Source organism: Ursus arctos, unplaced genomic scaffold, assembly GCF_023065955.2.
Source record: "Ursus arctos isolate Adak ecotype North America unplaced genomic scaffold, UrsArc2.0 scaffold_3, whole genome shotgun sequence".
In the NCBI taxonomy this organism is placed as follows: domain Eukaryota; kingdom Metazoa; phylum Chordata; class Mammalia; order Carnivora; family Ursidae; genus Ursus; species Ursus arctos.
Genome location: NW_026622985.1, coordinates 84,999,964 through 85,024,236, shown reverse-complemented (window position 1 = coordinate 85,024,236; position 24,273 = coordinate 84,999,964). Strand labels below are relative to the sequence as shown.

The window sequence follows — 24,273 nt, the reverse complement described above, 5'->3', positions numbered from 1 at the left end:
TTCAAATTATTGTTTTTGTATCCTTTCGGTAAATACCCAGCAGTGCAATTGCTAGATCATAAGGTAGTTCTATTTTTAACTTTTTGAGGAACCTCGTTACTGTTTTCCACAGTGGCTGTATCAGTTTGCGTTCCCCCAACAGTGCAAGAGGGTTCCTTTTTCTCCACCTCCTCACCAACACCTGTTGTTTCTTGTGTTTTTTATTTTAGCCATTCTGACAGGTATGAGGTATCTCATTGTGGTTTTGTTTTGCATTTCTCTGATGAGTGATGTTAAGCATCTTTTCATGTGTCTCTTGGTCATCTCTATGTCTTCTTTGGGAAAATGTCTATTCATGTCTTCTGCCCATTTTTAAATTGGATTATTTGTTTTTTGGTTGTTGAGTTTTATAAGTTCCTTATGTATTTTGGATAGTAACTCTTAATCAGATATGTCACTTGCAAATATCTTCTCCCATTCTGTAGCTTGCCTTTTTGTTTTGTTGATTATTTCCTTTGCTGTGCAGCAGCTTTTTATTTTGATGTAGTCCCAGTGGTTTATTTTTGCTTTTGTTTCCCTTGCCTCAGGAGCTATATCTAGAAGGAAGTTGCTTTGGGCAATATCAAAAAGATGTTACTGCCTGTGCTCTCTTCTAGGATTTTTATGGGTTCAGATTTCACAGGACTTTAATCCATTCTGAATTTATTTTTGTGTTTGATATAAGAATGTGGTCCAGTTTCATTCTTTTGCATGTTGCTGTCCAGTTTTCCCAACACCACTGGTTGAACAGACTGTCTTTTTTCCATTGGATATTCTTTCCAGCTTTGTCAAAGATTAATTGACCATATAATTGTGGGTTCATTTCTGGATTTTCTGTTGTGTTCCATTGATCTATGTGTCCATTTTTGTGCCAGTACCATACTGTTTTGATTACTATAGCTTTGTAATATAATTTGAAGTCATAATTGTGATGCCTCCAGCTTTGCTTTTCTTGTTCAAGATTGCTTTGGCGATTTGGGGTCTTTTGTGGTTCCAGACAAATTTTAGGATTGTTTGTTCTAGCTCTGTGAAAATGCTGTTGGTGGTTTGATAGGGATCACATTAAATGTGTAGACTGCTTTGGGTAGTATAGACATTTTAACAATGTTTGTTCTTCTAGTCTATGAGCACAGAATGTCTTCCATTTCTTTATGTCATCTTCAGTTTCTTTCATCACTGTTTTATAGTTTTCAGAGTATAGATTTTTCACCTCTTTGGTTAGGTTTATTCCTAGATATCTTCATTGGTTTTGGTACAGTTGTAAATGGAGTAGTATCACAGAAACTTTTAGGCTGACACACAGTACTTTAAGTTCTGTAAAAATTCATCTAACCACTGCTGTTATCCAGTGCTACGCTTTACATCATATCCCAAAAGATTACCATCAGAAAACTTACCAGAAACTGCTAAATTCAAGACATAGTATACTTAGGATATCCCAGAAAGCCCATCCACAGAATAAATTATTTTGCTATGATTCCTTCTTTATAGAAGTGCATTTTGGCTCTCATTGATCACTCTATGCCATTTGTTTTATGGATTTGATGTGTCAGTGGGATGGGAAGGTAGCTGGTTTCAAAGTCTTGAGTTTGGGCATGTCGCAGAAGAAGAAAGGAAAGCGACCAAGTATAAAGAAAGAGGACATTTCCAGTGGAAACCAGTTGTCAGTAGAAGCTCCCTCCATGACTACCTATTCCACTTCAAGATTAAACTTCCTGTGTACTTCAGTTGGAAGGCAGCCAAAGTTCTAGCCAAAATGCTACGTATTATTTTCCATGTAAAATGCCACCAAATGCAAGCAATAGAGCAGCAGTGCTTACTAAACCTGTCACTCATTTCTAAAGAAATCATCCAGCTCCTAATCTGTTTCAGATTTTCCCAAGAACTAATTATAAGTATGTAGCTTCTCTAGTCTGCCATTTTCTCCTTTTCCAGCGCTTATCTTAACAGTGGTTTTGTGATCACATCTGTGAGGATTAATTCCCTGGAATAGAATTCATTTTGCACCTAAAGATTTAAAACTCATTTAAATTAAGTGGATGTTCTTTTACTGTCTTTGCATCTTTACTGACTTACAGTTCTCTTCTCCACATTGCTTACTCTGTCCATTCTGGTTTGAGGATCGTGCTCTTTTTACAAAGAAGATGGAAAGAAGCAAAATGAAGATGGAACTGCATAGCTCTGCCTTCTCTTGGGGCTTAACGTTATGACACCAGGCTGCACAGTGGCTTTTCCTAATTTTCTCCTATTCCAAACTTAGCTTTTTCTTGCCTTCAGCATTGTCCACAAGCTTCAGATCATTATGTGTTCTGATTGTAGTCTTCAAGGATTATGACACTCTTACAGACAGGTAGGTTTTTTACCTCCATCCATCTTTTCTAAGCCTTCTTTTCAATTCTGATTCCATGGGATTCTCCGGGTATAACAACTGGTTTCTTTAGATTTCTCCCAGTTTCTTTTCTTTGTTAGAATCACTTATTCTTGCATAATCAGAAAATCATATTTTAGCATCTTCTGTGGCCTATGACTCACTGTCCCCTATAACCGTGGGACAACCCTGAGCCATCCTTTTTTTTTTTTTTTAACCTTTTTTGGAAAGCTGTTTTCTCCAAAAATCTGGAAGCAGATGTTCAGGGCTGTTGGTTTAGGAAGCATTAAATACCTGTTGAGGTCCAGGTTTGGGAACTATACACGATATACAAAGAGGATTAAATGAAGGCCCCTTTCCTGGAGGAGATCATAGTCTAGCAGACAAAAGCTATCACATAAACAAGTATTTGCAGTGCATTGTGGTAATTGCAGAAACAGCCAGGGTGCCTGCCATCCAAGAGCTCCAGTCTAAGTTATTCCCGTTTCTTGCTTCTGTAAATCCTAAAATATGTCACAAACGCTTAGGGCTTCTGTTATGTTCACAACAGCCAACGAGTTCTTTGTTGGTCAGAAGTCCAAAATAAAAGTTTCACTCCTTATTTCCACCTTGGGCAAGAGAGATTGTCAGGAGATCAGTTTTATTAGGTTTATTTTCTTCCAGCAGATTGAGACCTCAGAGATGTTAGGGTGGTCGGCAACCCCCCATGTCTGTGTACTTTCGTCATTTGTCTTGGTGAGACCATGTTCTGGTGACTTCTATATGCTCTCCTGGATGATAAGCCCCCCGATTGTCTTTGGATCGCCTCACAGTGCTTTGTTCCTAGTGCTCAGTTTGTGTTCACTTGAATGCTTTCCTTTGCGCTTCCAATTTCAGATTTTATAGATTTCTTATATTCGATTTTTGCCCCTCCCATCCTTTAGCCCTGTTGCTTCTGTGTTCTGGTTCAGGTTCCATCTGATCCAGTCTATAATGCTTCTGAGATGTATTTATCTTTTGCATTAACTTCCAAGTGTACTTTTTCCTCATTCTCTATATAGCTTTATATATAGACATCTTTCTGTAAGTATTTTTCCATTTTTAAAAAATAGATTCTGCTTCCTTAGATCTGTCATAAGACAAACATCTGGATGTTTTCCTGGTTCTCATGGGATGATCTGATTCTCCCCTAAAACAGACTGACAGGAACATTCGAGAAGAAAAGGGTACACATTGTGCAAAACACATCTACTTACATTTTGAAATACTTTCATTCTATTTTAGATCAGCTGCCTCTGTTGCTGTCTGTTCTGTATGGAATGCCCATGTCCTCTTCAATATCAGCTTCTCGAGTCATCACTTATCCTGCATGCAGAGTGGCGGAATAGTTCATTTTCTTCTTTATGCCCACAGGACTTTGTTCATACCAGAGGAGCATTTAGTATCACCCAGGCATTCTTTTTTTAATTTTGGTGCATTGGATTTTAAAAAGTGTACATGCATCTCAAACACTGTTGAAAACTTGTCATTATAATGGCTCCTTTCCCTCTGTTTACATGCACAAAAGCCTTTTGCCCTCCCCTCCCAACCTAGCTGATTCCTGCTTTCAGAAAGATTTGCATCTGTTTGGAGAGCGTGATTTGATTCATAGCATTATACAAATATGAATTAAACAGGCTTTTTAGGGGAAAGTGATTTTTCAGCTCTTCTCAAGTTGGATCTTTGATTCAGCAGATATCTTGTGGCACATCAAATTTCTGAGACAGCAACAGGCTGAACGATACACAAAATACATCCTTACAGGCCTTGCAGTAGAGTTGAGAGGTCTAAGGGTGAGCAGCAACCATAGTGGGGTCACAGCAGTTTGCTGCCCAGTGATTGTGGTTCAGGCCACAAGTACTATTCTAGAATGATCTGAGTGGAAGAGAAAAGACTTAAACTTTGGGAAGATTGAATAAAAATTAATTAGAAGAAATCAGGAAAGCATTCTAGAGAGGGGAAAAAAGCACAAAATAAAGGCAGAGTCCAGGAAGTCCAGACCATATTTAGCTGACCCTCATGGCCTCTCTTTTCCTGTTTATGTCATTTCTGCTTCCTTCTATTAGTAATAATAAATCTTGGTTGCTTTTTATTGCTACTTTTTTTCAAGTTCTTCTGTTGTCAGAACTTTTTTTCATTTGAGTTCTTAGGATTTTTCACTTAGTTTAATCTCTACTTTCAAATATATTAAATCCTTAACATTTTGTGCCCCATTAAATCTGCTCTGCAGTACTGGTCTGTTTTGGTTTATAATAAGCATAATCCTAGAAATGTGAGTGTCATTTCTTTTTGTTTAAGAAGAATAACATTTTCCATAAACTTGAAGTCATTTTCCTTTCAAATTTTAGTTTATAAATTGAAATTATTTCTGAGGCTCACCTAAAAAGCACAGCATGCCGATACGATAAAGCTTGCTTTCGTGTTCTGGTAGGAGAAATTTTGTGTGCTCTTTAAAGTTTGGTTTAACATATAAGGACAAGCATAATTCATTTATGTTTGAGTTGGTTAGAGATATGTTGTTGAAGTTTGGAGAAAGTTTAGGGTTTCTTAAAATCCTGTACTGATGGAGATGCACTCCATCCAAAACTGATAGGAGATCATATATATGACAGTGTGAGGTGGGGTAGGGAGGTGCTGTAGAGGGGGGCAGAGCCTGAGATAGGATGACTGTGTGTCCTAAAAATGCACAAATATTTGAGAGTCTAACTGACATGGGGTAACCATAATGGGAACTAAATTTCAATGTGCAACAGCTTGTACCAAGAAAGATTTGTTTTACTAAGTAACCTAGCCACTGGAGGGAGCCTTTGACTTTGAACTATAAAGGACAGCAGTAAAGGAAAGGAAGATAAAAGGTTTTTGGAAAGCAAGATCAGGTTGCCAGTTGGGGCTTTGAGGAGTAACCATTAGATAAGGCTTAAAACCTGGAGAGCAGAATAAACTCTTCAAGGCATATTTGGGACTCTTGATGACTACTGCCCTGTAGGGGAGGGTTTGAGCACTGATAGAAATTTAACTTGAAATTCAAGAGGTCTTTGGCCATAGGGGCGACAGATACAAATGGCCTAAGGCCGAATAGGCGGGCCAGTTGTCCCTAGCAAACAGGAAAGTAGAGAAATGGGTGGGTTTGTGAATTGAGCTGCATCTAGCCAGTTTAATTAATAAGGCCTATGTGTTTCTAGCAAAAGGACCTTGCGGAGATGGTGCCAAAAATGAAGGTAGAGTCAAGGCTTCCGAGAGGAGACAGAAAATCCTGACCTGGTGGTACAGACTGTACTAGAGGAAACAAATACTTGGGATAGCCTTTTGTTTTCAGGTTCCCCTTACATGTGTTTTATCTCACCGTGTTGTCATTACATGCAGATCTTCTGTCCCCTCGCTGAGCAGCAGGTACTGTTTTTCGAATGCAGTCTTACATGGCGCCCTAATATGTGACATAGAGGAAAGCAGGATGGGAGGAGGATGTGCTGTCCTCGTGCCCTGTCCCCTCAGCTTCCTCCCCAGGGGCCGCTGAGATGGTTTTGCAGTCTGAAACCAGTTTGAACACCAGTCTTTCAGGTGAAGATTTTATGCAGACTGGAAAAACTCACTATTTTGTCACCAGTGACAACTTATAAAGAATAGGTTTTCCCACAGTTCTGCCATTGGTAGCAAAGTTTTGCATTTCGTAATGATGAACACGTCGCAGTTACTCTGAGGAACAGAAAGGAGAGAAACCCACTTAGCCGCTATAATGCTGTGTGTTTTTGCCTAAGCCATTCATCTTTTCCTGCTTTAGGATTTTCTGTCAAAGATGCGATGGCAGATGACAGCTTAATTTTATCTTATAATACAGTTGACCGTTGGACAATGCAGGAGTTACAGACACCGAAAAGAGAAAATATATTTAATATAAATATTAAAATACATTTCATAGTGCTGTGCTGAAAAAAAATCCGCATGTAAGTGAACCCGCACAATTAAGACCCACGTTGCGTCAGGGTCAACTGTGGAGCCATTGCTTATAAAACATGTCTTTCTCTATATATCCTACTTAGTAGTTAGACTAGTCTAGTGTTCTGTAAATATACCAAAAATCGTTTCAACCTGCTGTGGATGTTTGAGACTCAGGGTGTCTATGGAATGAGTAAAACCACTCCGTGAATGACTGCTCCTGTTCTTACTACCGCCCCCCCCCCCCCGACATTTCCACATGTGTGCCTCCCTGGCCTCTCTCTCTACTACACTTTACAGCACTTATTAATCACGTACAACCCAGGGACATTTCTTCTGTTGCTCGTCCAGACTGTAGTTGTTGAACTTTTCCCGTATTTACATTGTCTCACCCTCTCGACTTTAAACTCCTTGAGAACTGGAGACAAAGTTGAAGTTGTTTGTTCTCCTTGCAAACTGTATGCCTTCAGGAAATAGTTGCTTTGACTTTGATCTTGGCCATCTCAACACGTACATTTTATCATTTTTGTTGTTGCTGTTGCTGCTAAAAACCAGATTTGTCAACTTGCTTAGTGTGCTGTGACCAACGTGTTATGGACTGGGTGTTAGGTAATCGGCAGGCTGGCCGAATTTTAGACATAATTTCTTCTCTGTGGTGTTCTGATCCAGGGAAACCGAAGGTATACTGATACTTCTTACCCAGTGGCATATGCGAATTTGGTATTTGGCACCTTGAAGGTATTTTAAATTTTATGTCTCTGAGTTCTATACTGAAAAATAAAACTACTACAAACAACTTGACCTGCTTTCCTGCCCTCAAATTATTTAGACCCAAAGGTAGTGTTTTGTTGTACATATTTGAAAATCATAAATTAAAATTAGCTTTTTTAACATTATAAAACATTTAAACATTATTAACAATCCTTTAAAAATATACAATTTTTCCTGAATGTGTTATCCTACAACTAAATACTTTAAAAATCAAATAGTGTCATTTCTAATATAAAATATGTCCAGTAACTTGATTTTCATTGTGCTTTGCTTGTGGAAAGTTTAAGGTGCTTTCCATATCTTATTTGTCTTTGTAATATTTTGGTGGTGAGAAGGCTTGTCATTTAGATTGACTACGTGGTCCCTCTGTGAAGATGCTGGCTGTTACCCCTACATTCCTGAGGAGGAAACTGTTTGTACAGAGCCAGTTTCTGGCAAGTGAGGAGTCCTCTGCCTTGGCTTTTTGGAAAGTTTACTGTCTATTCAGTATTGAGTACTGATAAAAAATTGTTGTTAGCCATTTATCAAGTAATAAATGGGCTTCAGATTGCTTTCTCTTCTCTCATTTTGTCCCTACAAGAGAATAAGGCAGATGTTATTCCTATTTATGAAATAGAGCCCTGGGATATTAAGAGCCTTAGATGCTTAGGGTGTATTAATTACCAGTGTAGAGCTGACTTACACAGGCCGTCTGCAGTTTTCAGCCCAGTATTTTCTCTATTAGACCTACTGACTTGTACATTCTGAATTGCACCTCACTGTGAAATCCTGTATCAAGAAAGGGAAATGAAGTTGCATCAAGTTGAGTCCAGTGATCAAAGTTCTGGTACTATCTTAAAGGGAAATATGTATTCAAGTAGGATTTTTCAGAGCCCGGATACAAAGGAACCAACTTCCTTTGTGTAAGTGGTTCTCAATGAGGGACCATTTTGGCTCCCCCAGGAGTCATCTGGCAATGTCTGGAGACATTTTTGGTTGTCAGAACTGGGGTGTGTGAGCTCTTGGTATCTGGTGGGTGAAGGCCAAAGACGCTACTAAACATCCTGTAATGCATAGAACAGCGCCCCCCAACACAGACTTATGTAGTCTAAAATGCTAGTAGTGTTGAGGTTAATAACCCTTGCTGTTGTATAGTGCAAGGAATGGATTACCAGAAGCCTTCATTGCCAGAACAAATTTGAGTCAGAGGCAGTGGGGGATAGGGAGGTAAAGGAGGTGATTTCGAGTACGGCTGGGCTTAGAGAGCTGTTTTGGGGAAAGTAGACTTTAATTTCCTTTCATTTGCCCTTTCTTTGTGCCAACACTTGACATAGCAACAGTGGAGAAAGCTGAAGAACATTTCTCTTCTTGTTCTAAGTTACTTGGAATTAGTGGTCCGAGAGCTAAAGATGTCCATCCATGTCTCTGTGACACTTGCAGCTTCACTGTAAACCAGTCATCTGTGCTCTCAGGGTCCCAAGATGTCTAGGTACATGACTTTGTTTTTTGGCAAGATTGTAAGAATTATAAACTAGCTAATTTATTTCTCAAGCTATCTTATAATCATAGTTCACGTGGGATGATCTGAGTTTTTCACTGTTTCTGTATCATGTGCCATATGTGAGTTTCTTTGGCCAACATACAGTTGACCGTTAAACAACTTGGGGCTAGGGGCACCACGTATAAAAAATCCATGTATAACTTTTGACTCCCCAAAACCTTAACTACTAATAGCTTACTCTTGACCGGAACGCCTTACCAATAACATAAGCAGTCAATTAACACGTATTTTGTGTGTTATATGTATTCTTACAATAAGTTAAGCTAGAGAAAAGAAAATGTTACTAAGAAAATCATAAGGAAGAGAAAATACATTTACAGGACTGTACTGTATTTATCGAAAAAAAAAAAAAATTACCTGTAAGTTGACCCATGCAGCTCAAATCTATGTTGTTCAAGAGTCAGCTGTACTCTTGCTTGATTTCATTAGTCTAAAATCAGAGAAACATCTTTTTAAAAAATACTTTGTCTTTTAGAGTGTTTTAAGTTTACAGCAAAACTGAGTGGAAAGTGCAGAGTTCCTATATATCCCCTACTACTCCTGCACAAATGTCTTTTGACTTTATTGCAATACTAATTTTCAAATAAACTATATAAGTGCAAATATTATTCTGTTAATGCAAAATTAAGAGTTCCTTAGTTCCAGTTCTCACTAAATGTAAAGCAAAAGTAAGGAGAAAATTGGTATTATTGAGTTATGGGGTATTTTCTTTTTCTCGATTCAGTGGAAAAGAGGGGCTCAAATCATCTGTATAGGCTTCTTATTGACTTCGGCTACTTAGTTCAAGAGCATTAATCTCCCTCAGAATTTTCCCATGTGGTCATACGTCATCTTTTTATATCAGGGGGATTTTTTTCCTTCCTGAGAAGCTCTCCTTGTTTAGAGTTCAGTTTCTGGTTGATTGAAAACCATTTTAAGTTATTCGGTCTGACAGTTTGACCACTTTAAAGGTTCAAATGTGGCATAGCCACCAAACCTTCCTGTAACAGAGGGTATTTTAGAACTTTGTTAGTGCCTCATGCAGTTGGAGCCAGAGTGAAAATGATGATTGCATTGTTCATTAGAAATCCCCCCAACCCCTGACTTGACTGCAGAGACCAGTTTGTTCCCTCAGCCGAAATATTTCTCTGTCCTGCTAATCGTGGCCAGTGGACATACTGTAATGTTGCTGTGTTTCTTTTTTGCCTCCTTTTAGTCATGGGTCTTATAGGCCCCTGGGTTTTCCCTTAAATATTGGACCCATTAAAAAGTCAGTTAATAGTCTGTACCATGTAGATCAAGAGAGAGAGCTTGGTGTTATTAAAAAAAAACAACTCCGATAGGGTCTGGGTTCAAGTCCTTCCTATACCAGTTATGCGACCTTGAGCAAGTTATTCTGGAGTGTGTTTCTTTATCTGTTAGACGGAGATGATTCTCCCTGCTCTGCCTACCTCACAACATGAGGGTCAAATGAAATAATAATTGACTCTGAGAGAGCCTTGTAAATTGTACAACTTAATGCAGGTGTAAAGTGGAATGCAGACAGAAGGGTGAGCCTTAGGAAACCGCATTGATTGTGAAAGGAAAGTCGATTTGAAGAATTTATTTTCCCTTATCTTGACTTGTCTGTATGGCGTAGACGACCTCTTCTTCATCTTAGTAATTCAGGGATGACTTTTGTTGGGTTTGGTTGTGGTTTCTTTTTTTCTTTTTATAAATAAGGTCAGTCGGGTTAAATGCTTCACTTGCTGAAACATGATACCGTTTGGCATAGAACAGTAATTTGAGCAAAGCAAAATTATAAAAAGAAAATTCTGAATTCACCAAATATCACAGACTGCCTGATAGAATATCATCGTCGTCGTCACCATCATCATCAGTGATGATTGCTAATCAGTTCTCTGTGCTCTTCTCAAAAACCTCAGTTGATAGTTTGACCTACATCCCTATTTCCAATAAAACAATCTGGTAGCTATGCTTCACCCTTTCCCCTCCAGCCAATTAGAGTATGTGGATTCTGGATGGTAGTAGATCAAGTTAGTTTAGTCACAATTTCTAAAAAGCCTTTTTACATTGATAGTGTCTTGTCATGTATGACACTATTCATAACTAGAGCCAGCGAACTAACTGTAGGACTCCAGGACTTGAGTTTTAAATGATCAGTAGAACTGTTGAAATAGAGTAGGTAGACTGTGCTGGAAATTATCCCATCTGAGAGGTAGCTTAGCTCCTGCCTGCTCAGCCTTTATGACTAATGGAAAAATACTCTTTTCAAATTCAAAAGCCTATTCATTCCTGCCTTTCTCTTCTGAAATGCATTACCAGTTTTATCATCAGGAAGAACTTAATTATTTTTCCTTTTCTATTGGCTTATGTTTATTCTTCATAAAATGACTTTTCTTCCATTTAACGGGCTCAGAAATGAGCTCCTATATTGAACTTTGCAGGCTTGATAGCGTAAATCAGCTCAGCTGGCTAAATGCCTCCCTGACTGAAACTTCATAATGTACCTGGAACTCAGTTGTGCTCTGGAGCATGGAGTCTTTAAACTGGATTATTGATTTACAAGCGCAAGATGGTGAAGTGTCTATAAGAAGGACAAGACGCTCCCTCTCCTGATCCTTGAGCAAGTCTTTCCTCGCTGATTTCAGGGGCTTTGAGCTCATGAGGAAAATCCTAACCACGTTTATCTTGCTAGGACAACCCATCTCAAATGCTCAGTAAAGAAAGAATAATTCTTCTCCCGCTTAACCACTAAAGAACAACATATGTTTCTAACGTCAGCTTTTTATTTTTTTTTTTATCTTTCATTTTTTTGTTGGTAAATCTCCCAGACAACAGCAGTTCTGTAGAGAGTTTAAATATGAAGGAATGGCAGGACGGGCTAAGGGCACTTCTACCCAACATTAACATCAACTTTGGTGGACTGCCCAATTCTTCCTCCCCCTCCAACGCCAACCACAGTGCACCAACGTCCAAACCTGCCACCACCGACAGCCTGAGTTGGGACAGCCCTGGCAGCTGGACAGACCCAGCCATCATCACAGGTAACTTTCTCGCTCCTTCAGCTCCACTGACTGCCATCGTTTGGTTTTTAGCACCGATTAGATTAAAAAAAAAAAAAAACAAAAAAAACCAGAGGTCTCTTCAACAGAAGCTTCTTTTTCACGAAGCCGCCAGTGTGGGGTGGCCGGTTTTGCTCTCCGGGGTTGCGCAGTCTCGGTTTAACTCTGTCGGCCTCGTTGTATAAGGCACTTGGCGCCTAGGTTGTTCTTCGGGTGTGAGCAGGTGCTCACGTCTGGCAGCATGTGTGTAGTTTTCAGGTCTCAAAGTACAAAAGTTTCTGACTTATCCTTTTAAAGGAACATACTCCACTTTTTGAAAATAAAGCTCTCTATTATAAGGCTCTCTTGGTTACGTATCCCTGTCAGAGAAGGAGAAGCGCAATGGGGAAATGACAGTGTGCAACTGTGGGGACTCGGTTTGGCAGCTCTGCCTCTGTGACAGCAGGGGACGGTGTCTGTGTAGGGGAAGAGGAGGCACGGGTTTCTGTCACGATGAATCGTCCTTGGGGGTGGAGGGTCAAAAAGCACATACGATTAAAAAGGTCTTATTTGGAAGGAGTTGAAGACTGTAATTTTTCTGTTTCTTTTTGGATAAACTAATCCTGCCTTAAAAATTCCCTATTGGATGGGTTTCTGGTTCTTTCTGCCCAGACTCACCGTTTTCCCTCTTGTTTTCTTTTCTCTCCTCAGGTATTCCAGCAACTTCAGGAAACAGTTTAGACTCTCTTCAAGATGACAATCCTCCACACTGGCTAAAATCCCTTCAGGCCCTCACAGAGATGGACGGCCCCAGTGCTGCTCCGTCACAGACCCACCACAGCGCCCCCTTCAGCACACAGATCCCTCTGCACAGAGCCAGTTGGAATCCCTACCCTCCTCCTTCAAATCCTTCCAGCTTCCACTCCCCACCCCCAGGCTTTCAGACAGCCTTCAGACCCCCCAGCAAAACCCCCACAGATTTACTACAGAGTTCAACACTGGACCGCCATTAGGGAAAGAGGAGGCACCATTAGAAAATGCAGGATTTGTCCCACCCTGTTTTCTCCCTCTCAGCCCACCTACCGCTCCCTTCTCATCTCTTACGTTCTGAAGAATCCAGTTCCCGATCAATTTTTTTTCTCCCCACCCCCAGATGCAATGCGATCACAGGGTCATTACCATCTCTCTCTCTTTTTTTAATTGTAAAAGTTTCTGTTGATCCAGCATTTGAGTGACGCTGTTGAATGTTTCCTACAAATGCCTTTTTTAAGGAGGAAAAAAAAAAAATCAAAGGGCAGTCTCAATACTTAGAAAATTACTGTCTGTCTGTTGCGCATAATAATGACATAATCTGCTTAGCAGAAAATGACGATTAATCTTTAGGAAAGGTCAAGTAAATGCATTATCAACTGCAAAAGTTTGAAAACCAGGTTAATTGAAATGAGATTGCTAAGTGCATGGGGGAAAGCAGTGGTCCTGGCATCCATCTTGTACTCAGCTTATCACTCTTGCAGGGAAAAATGCTTTTAATTTAATTTAATTCTTTCGGCAAGTTGATGGAGAGGACTTGATTGTGTCATTAAGCAAAAGAATTTATTGGAAGTTGATAGAAAGACAAATTGATCTATAGTAGTAACTGGCCTATTGCTAAAGAGTTTAAGGAGGGGAGAAGTGATTTTTTTGAAAGGAGAAAAAAATTTTTGGCTTTAGATTTAAAGTAAATTCAAGTGTTTTAAAGAAAAAAAGTATTCGCAGATTTAATACCTGTGCATAACTATAAGAGCTGAAATAGTGATTTCTTCAGTCTTTCTCCTCTGTCAGAATCTTTTTTTCTTTTACCTTAAATTCGCCTGACTGGGGCACTCTGAGATAGCACTGCTCTGGGGCCATCTAATCACCATCAGGAGCAAATCTCTGCCCTCCTTGCCTGCAGCTTTTACTTAACCCTGTAGTTTCTGGACGTTTGTGCAGTATTGAAAAGACAGGAGAAAAGGAAACAGAAACCTGGTTATAACCTGACGCTAAAACTAAAAACAAGGAAATGTACCTCTTTCTTCAGAATTAAAACTAAAATCTTAAATAAAACAGAAAACTTGATGATGACCCTTGGGCTGTTTTGTTTTTGTTTTTCCATTTTGTTGTATGTGAGTTTGAAACATTTTGTGACAACAATCATCAGATGTTTCCGTTGATTTTACATGTTCAACACTAGTAAAAATGGTACAGAAGAAGAAATGAGAAAAAGAATTCGTCTTATTGTCAGTCTTGGCCGTCTTTGAAGATCAGCCCACCTTGTCCTCAAGAGTTCCTCTTCCTGCCGCTTTTGGTAGAAGATACCTCCCTGTGCTATTGTATTATGCAGACCCAGACTTCCCAGCTGAGAAGCGTCATGTGCCAGGAAGGAGCAGATGAGCTGTTGGTGTGCTGAGATGTTGGTTGGCTTGGGAGGCCTGGTGGGACTAGCCGGTGTGGTGTGCACATAGGAGTGCCGTGTGTGAGTGCCATGCTGGGAAAGAGATTGGGAGACCATAATGTCTCTGATGGAGACATCTCACAGACAGATCTTCTATGGCCAACCCATTCTAGGGAGTACCTGACAGTGGGAAGATGGTCACACCACTGACCAGAAGAGGGTGGGGGACAGAATGAAGTGTTTCCTACCAGATTCCTGAGATCTGTATGGTTTGCGTTTCCTGGCCTGGATTACATTCATAAGTCCAAAGCTGAACTTTGCACCTTTTTGGCCACATCCAGTAATGGAATCATTGTTGAATGAATTAAGTAGATCTTCTAAATCGTGTGTTCTGTGCTTTCAGATTGATTTCTTTTTCTTACCTGTACTTTGTACTTTCCTTTACAACAAAAAAACAAAATGCACAAAAAACAATTTCAATGCAGTCTTTGAAAAACACAGGATAGCCTCAAATATCACCACAAATAGATGTTACCACATGAATAGTAAATTGTTTTTTGCGTTTTGGTTTTTGTGGTTTTTTTTAAATCAAAATGTTACTGTGATAGAGGACTAGAAACTGCAGACTCTCTTTGTCCTGTGAACTTGGCTTTGGTCTCCCAAATTTTCACATTGCACTACAAAGTGATGGGTCAACACACAGATAATATTCAGGTAGCAGTGAATTGTACCTAAGGCTTTTGGGGGAAGCAGGGCTTGGATATTCCTGAGATATGGATATATCAATAAAAATGTTGCTTTTTCTGTAAAAGAAGGGAAATTCGACTTTGCGTCTGTGCTGTGATTGTATGTACGTTCAACGAACCATATATAAGACTATAAAGCGTAAATATCATTTAAAGAGTAATCATAAAACAACACCTGTATGCCTACCACCCAAGTTAAACATAGAACCTGCCCTATCCTAAGGACTCCCTCCCTGCCCCTCTCCACTTATACTTCCTTTTCTCTTTCCACCATCCACAAATAACCATTATCTCGATTTCCGGGTTAACCTTTCTTTTCTTTAGAGTCTTGTCACTTAACGTGTGTCTCCCTGAATAACACATTGTTTGGATTTTAAAAGCTGAGCTGCACACCAAAACTTAGCTGTGTAAGGAAAGGGCAGGACTGTCACTGTTAGATCAAGGCTTTTAGGAGATCGACAAAATCCTCTCTGGGTTGTAATTTGGCTTTGGCTTCCCTGGTAATTTATAAAAGCCAATTCTGGGGCAGTGTACAAGGTCCCAAGTGAATCCTGGAAAACAGGGTCCACCACAGTCGGGGCACATGGCGGGACTGGTATGTGAGTCCAGTCCTGGGTGTCTGGCAGAGACATGGACTGAAGAAGCAGTCTTCTGTCTGTTTTCTGCGTCTCAGCTCACCCTTCCTTCCCTCCAGTCCTCTCAGGTGCCAAAGCATAACCTGGGGGATTGGGGTGTTTAATTTAGGCTGATCAATTCGCCCTCCAGGGCATGGTGGAGAGAACAGAAATTCCACTAGGTTTGGTCAAAATCAGATAAGTATCAAAAAGAACCTGAGCCAAACTGACTGGCAGTCTTGGTATAAGAGCAGTGGGAATCTTAGTATCGACAGCCCTCGGTATGTCTCTCCTGAGTCACCACCAGACTCCAGTCTGGTGCACAGCTGCCATTCCTGCAACTTCTTTTGCCTCGCTCCTTTCTTGGGTCTTCTCCCCACCCCAACCAATCTTCCTATATGTTCCATCCTACTTTTTTTTTTTTAAGTCTCCAATTTTGTGGGAGTGGCATCCTCCACTAACTTCTTGAGAAAGGTGTGTGAAGATAAATATTTTAGTAATTTGCGTATCTGGAAATAATCTCAGTTGATAGTTTAGTGGACACAGGATTATAAATTGTAGAGATTTTTCCCTTTAGAACTTTACAGGCATGAGTCTACTGTCTTCTTGCTTCTAGTATTGCTGTTAAAAAGCCCAAAGCTTTCTGATCCTTTATGTGTAATCTTTTTTTCTCCCTATCTGGAAGCTTATAAAAATTGTATTCCATGTTCTGGAATTTCACAATGGTGTTCCTTGGTATGGCTCAATTTTAATTCATCGTGCTGCCCACAATGGGCACACAGATTTTTGAGATCTAGTGACTCGTGTCCTTCAGTTCTGGGAAATTTTCTCATTTCACTAATGAATTTCTTGCTATTATTTTCCCTGTTCTCTCTGTCTAAAAATCCCATTATTTAAATATTGACCTCCTGGACTTTTCCTTCTGCTTTTCTTTTTTTACCATTTTACCAATTTTCCATCTCTCTCTTTTGCTATTCTTTCTAGGAAGTTTTATTACAATGTTACTGTTTATATTTGCAGTTTTGTATTTGTAGAGTTGGTTTTATATTCTTTGATCTCCATCTGCCATATTAGAGACTTCTCAGATTATCTACTCAGGAATAAGACTATAAAAAGCTGATAGGAAGTTTTGGAAGTGTGAAGGCTTGCCAACTTTGAACTGCACTGTTGGAAGATCTGGATGGGCTTTGTGCTGGAGAGCCCCTGTTGTCACTGTCTTTAGGCCTTTTCTCCTGGGCTGGTCAGTTCCGTGAAGAGTCATATGAAGGCTGGCCTAGAGGGTAAGGGTCTGACTGCCAGAGCTGTATTGGTAGGCACTGAATTCATTATGCATCTATTCCCTTAATCCCTGTTTTGAGTTCTTTCCTTTCCAGGGATTAAGTCTCCAGATATCTACCCACTTAGGATACAAGTGGTTGCACCATTGTGTGGAGTTGGGAAACAAATCTAGGGAGCTAACTTCTTACAACAGCTTTCTCAGTCATCTTTATTTATAGCCCCACCCTGCACATTTTGTCCTTGGTCCTAGGGGCACCTGGCACTGTCAGTTTCTGTGTTCTTGAAGATTCTGTGGTATAAATTGCATTGAATCTCATTTTCCCCACTCTTAGCTTCAGGCTTCTCAGAACAGCTGAGTTCACTCAACCATCAACTTTCTAGGTTGCCAGTTTTGTTCTGCTGTCTCTTCTCACGTTCTCCGTTTTTTTTCTTTTCTTATTTCAGTAGATCTTTAGGGAGAAATGAAATTAAATATATAGGCTTAATCTACTATCTTAGTCCAGATTTGTGCTCTGATTTTATAAGTTAAGAGGCATAATTTGTCAGGCAATAAGGTGGGGGGGGGAGCTTCTTGCTATTGGCCAATGAGCACTAGCTGCCATGTTGTATATTCCTTGGTTTGAAAGGCACCTACCCACATTTGTTTTGTTTATCTTGAAGTGGTTTCTCTGAAGAGGTTTTTAACATCCTCTTTTCCAGTGAAGCTCTTTTGAATAATAGTCAGTAGTTTGCTTTCCAAAAGCTCATCATACAGGGGATTACTTAAATGGTTAAAACATTAGCCTGGATGTTAAAGGCAAGTGTTACTGTGGTTTTGGGGGGAAGGGTGTTGCAAGTCAGATGGATGTGGGTCATTTTCTAGGCTACGTTGAATTAGAACGACTCTAGAAATTGCAGAGGAGGCAAGAATCCCCAATCCTTAACTGTATATGAATTGTAATTCTCGAACAGGTACTAACTGTCAACGATGTCTCTCCACAAGGATTATGCCGCAGTAGCCAATAGAGAGCGGAATGCAGTAAGTGCTTTTCCACACAATTGCGTGAGCTCGAAGACGTGGCATACCCTGCACACGGTATTTGAGTTTTAGCTAATTTTTTACCGACATCATTTGATTTGAGGTCCTTATTATATTTAGGGTATGTAAATTTTTTAAAGTTAGCTTATATACCTTAAACATAATCATGAAACATATCCTGTCAGATGTAGCTATTTCTGCCCAAGTGGTCTATCCAAGTGAAAGATGACTCAAGTCATTAGCGTGAATTCTTTAAAAAAACCAAATACTCATTTTGTTGCAAAAAGCAGTGCTCCTTTGTGCTTAACACATTGCTAATTTAGTCCAGATATAGCCTTCAGACACTCAGGCAGTTTCCCTACCAGGAAGAGCTGCCTTCAAATATACATTTCTAAAATTATTTTTGAACAAATCGATTTAAAGAAATGAGTATATAATTAGAAAAATCCCTTTAAAGGGTAAAATTATTATGTTATTAGGGGTAACCCAAATAAGTTGGGAAAGAACATGAGCATTGGCCCAAATGTTTAGGGCGCATCCGAGAAGAAAGAATTGGCCACGGTAAAGAATGAATTGATCCATTTGATCCATCCCTGAGGGACACTGAGCGTATTAGGCAGATGTTTGTAAGTAGAGTCATGTCACCTCCTTCCACAGCATCCCTTCGTTGTTGAAGAAAGTAGGTGTACAAGAGCAATCTAAATTAATCGGCCAAATAGAATTTGTGTGTGTGGGGGGGGGTCTGGATGATTTAAAAGCCCTAGGGCTTATAACTAAGAGCATTTGAAAAGAAATAATGATATGCAGCTTTGTTATTTTTACCTAACCATTCACAAAACTAAATGCTGTTATTAAAATGCCATGCATATTACATGTAGTTCAGATCATTTTTTTTTTATTTCGTTCCAGTAGCATGCATTCCTCAGCTTTCATCAGTCTCTATAATATGCAAAAGGTAAATGAATAAGCCTGAAGTTGGGTTTTTGTCCTGGGTCACAGATTTAACAGCAGAGCTAGAACTAATTGTCACCCATCCTCAACCACATTTATCCATGACATTGGTCATACTCCCTTTCTGTTCCAAAGCTGCAAGTGCTTTGTGAAATTTCTTGTTTATATTTATAGAATGACTATGATAAGGATGGGATTATCTGTTTCTCCTTTATTTTTACTAAGTGGTGGTGGAAGAAAAGGGTTTGAAGAGATACTCTTTGTCCCAAATCATCTAGTGTCAGTCAAAGGTTGTTTGGGAAACAGGACCCTCGTGGACTTCTTGACCATTTTGTGCTTATACTGCATTTTGTTCACATTAAATTAGACTACCAAGTTAGCTGGTATCTTCTGGATTTTGTACAGATAAGGAACAAGGACAAGGTAATTGTCTTCAAATATTTGAAGGACTGTTATGTAGGAGAGGACAAATGAAGAAGACGCAACTGAAACTCGAACATGAAAAAGAGATTGGATTTAATTTAGTCTAACATTTTTTTTCAAACATCTACCATGGGCCAGGCATAATGCCAGGCTCTTCAGGCGGTACAAAGGTAAGATGATCCCCATTCTCATAATCTGAAAAAGTGGGGCTAGTCAACTCTAAAACAAGACTGAATGTGAGTGTCAGAAGTACAAAATGTCAGGGCGCCTGGGTGGCACAGCGGTTAAGTGTCTGCCTTCGGCTCAGGGCGTGATCCCGGCGTTCTGGGATCGAGCCCCACATCAGGCTCCTCCGCTATGAGCCTGCTTCTTCCTCTCCCACTCCCCCTGCTTGTGTTCCCTCTCTCTCTGGCTGTCTCTATCTCTGTCAAATAAATAAATAAAATCTTTAAAAAAAAAAAAAAGAAGTACAAAATGTCAAAGTAGCTCAAAGAATTGAGAGCTTTAGATATGCTTAGATTTGGGGGTGGGGAGTATAGTCTGAGCAAAGAAGGACTTTGGGATGAGATTGCATAGGATATATTTGGAGATTGCATCTCATTTCAGAAGAAACCTGGGGTTTTGTAGGGGACTTGTGAGAAAGCCTGAGGGTGGATTGGCCACTGCTTTTGTTGGAAATGAGCCACTGACAATTTCTATTTCAGGGGAGAGACATGATAGGATTGTGCTTTATGAATATACAGCCCTAGATGGAAATGGGGAAGATGGGAGAGACACTGGAGGGGGTTCTTTGGATTAATGAAAGAACCCAAAGGACCTAGGGTTTGGCCTCAGAGGGGCTATTGATGACTCCCTGAAATTGTCTGCAAAATATAGTATGTGCATATTTTTTTAATCAAAACATAAAAAGGGGGTGCCTGGTGGCTCAGTTGGTTAAGCATCCAACTCTTGATCTTGGCTCAGGTCGTGACATTGATCCCCTCAGGCTCCTTGCTCAGCAGGGAGTCTGCTTCTCTCCCTCTCCCTTTGCCCCTCCCCCTCCTTGCTTGTGCATGCAAGTGCACACTCGCTCTCTCTCAAATAAGTACATAAATCTTTAAAAAAAATAAAAAAGTTTCATGATACAGTAAAAAATCTGGCTAGTAAATTAGAGAAATAGTCCAGGTAAAGGTTATTGGTTGATAAGGGGGTTGCAAATGGAAAGAAGGGGAAAGAATTCAAGAGGGATCTCAGAATCTTGAATTTTTGCAAGTTGCTGGATGCAGTTAAAGGGTAACAGAAAAATAATTTCAGAACTTTCTTAGGTTTCTCCTAGATCCTCTGCTAGACTGTAAGCTCTTTGAGAGCAGGACCTCATCTGCTTGTTAACCCTAATGTCCCAGCTCTTAACCAAGGGTCCAGCACATAATAAAATTATATTTATATTTAATATAAGTATTTACGTGGATGAAGGTGAAATAGAGTATGACTGTGGATTTGAGACAGATAACTGCAATAAATCATTGTATTGGGCTTAAAGGAAATGTGGACTCATGAAAAGGAACTAGTTTAGAAGGAAGATGATTGTAAATTTAAGGATCTGCTGACTTTGAGGTTTTGGCAGGGCATCCAGGTGGAGGTGTCCAGGAAATAGTTGGAAATTTGGGTGGGACTTAGGAGAGAGGCCAGAGGTAGAAATACAGTTTTGGAGTCCTCTTCATAGGGAAGAGAGTGAGACAGATGGATTGGGAAAAAGATGAGCGGTCTGACATGAAGGAAAACTTGAGTGTGCGTTGTCAGTGTAGGACCACGTCGAGGCAAGAATTACTCAAAATGGCATTCTGTATCAGGGTTCCATCAGGCAGCCAGGGATTCCCCACCCCCTGGAAAGGCTGGGAGAGGAGAAGTCCGGAAGGGCTCTAGTGGCTTTGAGGAGATCTGGAAGTGCAGGAGTCAGACAAACCTTCTCCGGAGAGCTCTCCCCTGCTTGTAGCACCCACTTGGTGATTCTCAGGAGGTCTCTGAGAAGCAGCTACCCAACCCCACATGTGCCAGTGGCCGCCTACCTGCTGCCACCTCTCGAAACTACTTCTCTCCGACCTTTCACATTTTACCTCCGGGCCTCTCAGCAGCAGGACCTAACCTGGGATCCTGATGGAAGGAATCAGAACTGTGAGGACAGAGGAGAGGAGAGCAGGGTGGGGGGCTGCTACTGAGCGGTTAACAGACAAACTGGCTGCTGTGGTTTACAGCATCTAGAAGGGGGCATGTCACCTCCCTGTCAGAACTCTCTAAAAGTTCCCCCGCCTGCAGTACTTTCATAATGAGATTGAAGTTTTGCTGGTGTGGCACCCAGTGCCCTCTCCCCTAACAGACAGAATGATAGTCTCTCCTTCATGAGACTGTGCACCTGTTCCTTGCCTATCTGTTCTCTCAACCTGGAATGCACACACCAGTCATATCCTCCTCATGGCAATCTGCTCCTTGAAGCTTTCTCCCACAGTCCTAGGAAAACTTAGGTGGTCCTACCTTCCTTAGTACCTTATAGATAACTTCACTGATGAGGGGATGATTCTTTTTGTCTACATATACCCAGGGTTTAGCATACTCCCTGACATTTAGTTTGAGTAAGTGAGGGAGGGAAGGAAGGAAATTTTGGAGGCTGGGGTGTTATTACATTTTATTGGCAGGAGATCAGTAATCTTCAAGGGATTGGTTTTAATCCAGTGGAGGTACTAAAAGCCAATTGCAGTAGATTGAAGAATGAAGAATGATTAGGAATTAAAGAATTGGAAATAAAACTGCAAAGAAGTTTGATAAAGGGATAATGACAATACAGTTTGAGAGGCAAACACAGAGGAGAGGACGCTCCCTCCACTCTGAGGGAAATCACGAGCTGCTTAGAAGTCAGAGAAGCCAAAGTATTTGAAAAAGTGAATTTCTAAGAAAGACTTATTTATTTATTTGAGAGAGAGAGTGTGTGCATGCACACACACACAAGTGGGGGGAAGGGCAGAGGGAGAGAATCTTCAAGCAGACTTTCTGCCGAGCACGGAACCAGAGGCAGGGCTCCATCTCACGACCCTGAGATCATGACCTGAGCCGCAACCAAGAGTCCAACGCTTAACTGACTGAGCCACCCAGGTGCCCCCCAAAAGTAAATTTGAACAAGAAAACAACCAAACAGAATCAAGAGTACCAGAGGAGGTTTACTCTTAGTAAAAGGAATACTTTTCCCTCCAAGATAGTAGCAAATAAGAGAGAGGGTTTTGAGGTAAAGACATGAAATGTTAAGGGATTCCAGCAGCTCAGTATAATGAGGAAGCCACGTGTAGAATGGGGATTTGGAGTTTGAGAACGTACTAATAATGCACAACTACCACTTGGGGACAGGTAGCAGGAAGGTAAAAGGAAAGATAAAAAGAATGGTAAACAAGTAGCAAGGGCCTAGTTGAGCTTGGCAATATCTGAAATGGAACCAATCAGAATAATTTAATGTGGCCCAGAAATGCTTATCAGTCTTGGAGTAAAAGAAAGGAAAGGAGGTGGTGCACATGACCTTACATAGACATGGCAGAAAAGCTGACGTTGGGACTTTGGGGAGGGGAGGAAGGTGTCAAAGTGCTCACCACGAGGTTGGGCCCATAGAAGGCCAACAGTAGGGGATGTTCTTAGAACATACTTCAGCCTCCCGGGACAGGGACTGGGGCCCGTGTAGCTGCGCACACAAACTAAACAACCCGTAACTGGGGACAGAGCCACGTGAAGGAATGGCTTACCAACTGAGAAGCTGAAGCCCTCCACCATCCCTAAACTTTCTTCCAAAATTCAGGATTTTATGATTCTTTGGGGATTGCTGTGGAAGTTGGCAATAGCCAGAATTCAAAATGAAGGGTAAAACTTAACAGAATGTAAACAATTCTTTCATAAAATTCACAATACCCAAATTTCATATATTGACTTTCTTCCAGGGATATCTGTATTCTCTTGTTAATACATCATTCTTTTTTTTTTTTAAGATTTAATTATTTGAGAGAGAGCGAGCGAGCATGAGCGGGGGGAGGGGCAGAGGGAGAGAGAGAGAGAGAGAATCCGAAGCTAAGCGTGTAGCCCCACACGAGGCTTGATCTCACTGACCTTGAGATCATGACCTGAGCTGAAACCAAGAGTTGGAACTACCCAGGCACCCCTCTTTTTTTTTTTTTTTTTTAACTCTAAACATGTATTGAACACAGAAGGACTAGCCTGTGACATGCTGTGGGGGTACAATTGACAGCAAAACAGACATGACTCTTTCTTAGAGCTCATATTTGGGTGATAGAGATCACCGCTAGGCACAGTCCAGCAGTGAATATATGGTCATATCAAAAATACAGAAGAACATGTTTATAATCTTGGGATAAGGAGAACATTTGCAAGCAAAACTCAAAATGCAAGTCCCCAAAGGCAAAATATTGATGAGTTTACCAAACCGAATTTTTATAGACTTTTCAAAACAAAACACCCTAGACAAAATCAGATCAACAACAGACTGGGAAGAAAAGACTTGCGAGCTATGTATTAAAAACCTTAAATAACCTCAAATACCCAGGCTCTCGCTGAGAGGCCCTCCGACACAAAGCAGCAAAGTATTAGTGCTTCCACCATGGCCTTGGGAAGACCCCATGCTGGGCTCTTTCTTCATCAACGCATTGACATCATCTTACGCAAGTGGCTGTGAGGCTAAATGAAATGTTGTCAATGACCGTGCTTTGAAGCTGGAGTGCCCTACAAACACAAAGAATGTCTCATTGCTGCAAAATGCTCTCTTCTCGTGAAATCCTGCTGTCAAGGTTCAGGCTGGTGGCTGAAAATAAGGGCTTATGCTGTTAGCCCTCTGGATGTCTCTAATGTCAGTCGAGGAGCTCCTGGGAAGCCCCCACAGGCCACACTGCACTCTGGACGTCACTCCCCCTGGGAATGGCACCCACCATTTCCCATCAGGAAGACCTGCGGTTCAAGTGGCTTCCAAGTTTGAATTCTGCTACCAACCCTCCTGGGGGAAGCTTTGGGTCTGATTGCTTCAGACTATCAAGATGACAACTTTGAGTAATTGCCCTTATTATGTTTGACACTTAAAGAGCTACTAATCGTAACCAGATGTGATAACAACTGTTATGCCAGCTTTTCATTTCTGGAGA

General features: G+C 40.6%; 1 protein-coding gene across 8 annotated transcripts in view; it reads left to right on the top strand.

The window, feature by feature from the left end:
• CNOT4 (CCR4-NOT transcription complex subunit 4) overlaps positions 1 to 13,774 on the top strand; it is a 137,917-nt gene extending 124,143 nt beyond the window's left edge. For 4 of the 8 annotated variants that reach the window (XM_026511577.4, XM_026511566.4, XM_048212723.2 and 1 more), the window contains 2 exons: positions 11,462 to 11,674; positions 12,383 to 13,774. In XM_026511577.4, the coding sequence (XP_026367362.2) occupies positions 11,462 to 11,674; positions 12,383 to 12,684 (515 nt within the window). In that variant the 3' untranslated portion in view covers positions 12,685 to 13,774. The remainder of the gene's footprint in view (positions 1 to 11,461; positions 11,675 to 12,382) is intronic. The other 4 variants (XM_026511579.4, XM_026511583.4, XM_048212724.2 and 1 more) reach the window with 1 other exon arrangement.
• The last annotated feature ends 10,499 nt before the right edge of the window (positions 13,775 to 24,273 follow it).